This window comes from Drosophila virilis, chromosome 4, assembly GCF_030788295.1.
Source record: "Drosophila virilis strain 15010-1051.87 chromosome 4, Dvir_AGI_RSII-ME, whole genome shotgun sequence".
In the NCBI taxonomy this organism is placed as follows: Eukaryota; Metazoa; Arthropoda; class Insecta; order Diptera; family Drosophilidae; genus Drosophila; species Drosophila virilis.
Genome location: NC_091546.1, coordinates 5,358,414 through 5,360,475, shown reverse-complemented (window position 1 = coordinate 5,360,475; position 2,062 = coordinate 5,358,414). Strand labels below are relative to the sequence as shown.

The 2,062-nt window shown below is 50.5% G+C and overlaps 1 protein-coding gene across 1 annotated transcript; it reads left to right on the top strand.

The window, feature by feature from the left end:
* Positions 1-100: 100 nt before the first annotated feature.
* Positions 101-1,752, top strand: LOC6628845 (uncharacterized). Its single transcript, XM_032438094.2, has 2 exons — positions 101-741; positions 800-1,752. Exons 1-2 carry the CDS (start codon positions 198-200, stop codon positions 1,696-1,698), a joined length of 1,443 nt encoding a protein of 480 aa, XP_032293985.1. The 5' UTR covers positions 101-197; the 3' UTR covers positions 1,699-1,752.
* The last annotated feature ends 310 nt before the right edge of the window (positions 1,753-2,062 follow it).

Sequence of the window (2,062 nt, the reverse complement as noted above, 5' to 3'; positions counted from 1 at the left end):
TGTGGCCAGCTATCGCGATTTTACCTCATAGTGATGGAAGTATCGACATAACTGGAATTAAAATCGTGATGCATTTAATATCGATTACCAGTTGCAGCCCTGGTTAAAACAGAGTTGTTTTCCAATGAGCAAAATAGTAAATAAATGAAATCAGTTTTTTTAATTTACTTTTATGCTTTTTACCTAATAACAAACAAATGAACGACATAGAGCTAATCAGATTGATAGAAAAATATCCGATACTCTACGACAAGGACAGCGCGCGCAGTGCCAAAAATGCGGCCAACAAGGACGCCGCCTGGAAAACCATATCAATAAAAATGGGCGCCAGCGAACGGGCCTGCATAACGCGCTGGAAGAGCATACGCGATCGGTTTGGCAAGGAGTTCCGACGGTTCCAGGAGAACCCGAACAGCCCCACCTACTGGGACATGTTTCCGCGCCTGCTCTTCCTCAAGGATCACTACAAGCACGGCCTGGTGAAGCACGAGAGTCTCGATGGCATGAAATTCGAGCCCAGGCACAGAAAGCCGCGCCGCATCCGACCGGAGGAGCCGGACAAGAAGCAGCGCGACGAGGACTACGAGGGGGATCCCGGCGATATTGAGCTGTGCCAGCAGCTCATCCAGCTGGTCAAACTGCATCCGGTGCTCTACGATAGACACAAAATACGCATTTCCAAGAATCTGTCGCTCAAAAATGAAGCCTGGCGCGCCATCTCCGAGAGCCTGAGCGTGTCCGGTAAGCTGTCCGGGCTCAGCATGTGCTTGCATATCTAATTTGAGCATTTGCCTTTCAGAGGAACTGTGCTACAATCGCTGGAAGAAGCTGCGCGATCGCTTTGCCCGCGAGTATCGCAATAATCAAATTAATCCGGCGGCGCCGATCACCTGGCGTTATTTCAACGATCTGCTCTTTCTGGGCCGGCATTTTCGCAAGGGCGTGCCCTTGATAATTGAGAATATCAAGAAACGCGGCCGGCCGCCCAAAAACTCTCTGCCTGCCTGCCAGGCGAAGCAGAGATCCATCGAGCGCCTTAGCCCGGCGGCGGGCGAGCACATCTGGGGCGCGGATTATCCGTACAGCACGGACAACGACGAGCTGGAGGATGAGCTGCAGTACGAGGATCAGCATGATTTCGAGGTGATCAGCGAGGCGGAGCAGAAGGCGCATATGGACTATGTGCAAATGGAAATGCCACTTGACGAGCATGAGTTATTGGAATCAAACACAGAATCTCTGGAGGCGCAGCAGGTGCATGTAAGCGCCAGCTCCATACCTGTCATGCTGGAGCAGGAGGAGGAGCAAGAGCAGGTGGAGGAGGACGAGGACGAAACGGAGGAGAACCTTACAGAAGAACTAACGGGCGATTCATCAGCCGTGATAGAGAGCGTCCTGGCGGACGATCAACTGGTGCCCAGCGCCGAGAAGCTAATGGGCACCGTCATCTCCAACATGGAGACTGTGCTGCAGCAGTCCAAGGATTGCCTGCAGGCGCTGCAGCAGGCAGCCAACGCGCCGGCGCAGCCAACGACCACGAGCCTGTTGAGCAAGGTGCAAATGCTGCTCGACGGGCTGGGCCCGGAGCAGCGTCGACAGGCGGAACGGAAAATTGTGCACTTTCTATGCGAATGTCAAATAAAAACGCTGGACGGGCAGGAAATCGAGGATGTGGCGCCGTGCCACATATTCAGTTGATCAAAAACAAGTGTTCCAAATTGTATTCTAAATAAATGCATTATTATTAGAGTATTCTAAATTTGTATTAAATTGATAAATTGGTAAAATTTAAATGTCGCAACTATCGATAGCGCAGCGCGCGCAACTATCGCCTGTGCATGGTCTGCGCACAAAAGCGCCAGATGGCGCTTGAGTGCCACTTTTTGAATGGCACGTTACAAACAGATGCCAAAAGCGCTAAAAACCAAATACGCCCACATTCGGCATCAATTATTGCAATTAATAACGCGCCACGCACACATGTTGAAAGAACAACAACAACAACAATAGCACAACACAAATGTAAACAAATCGCTGGCATGCATTTAGTTTTAGTCTGTAA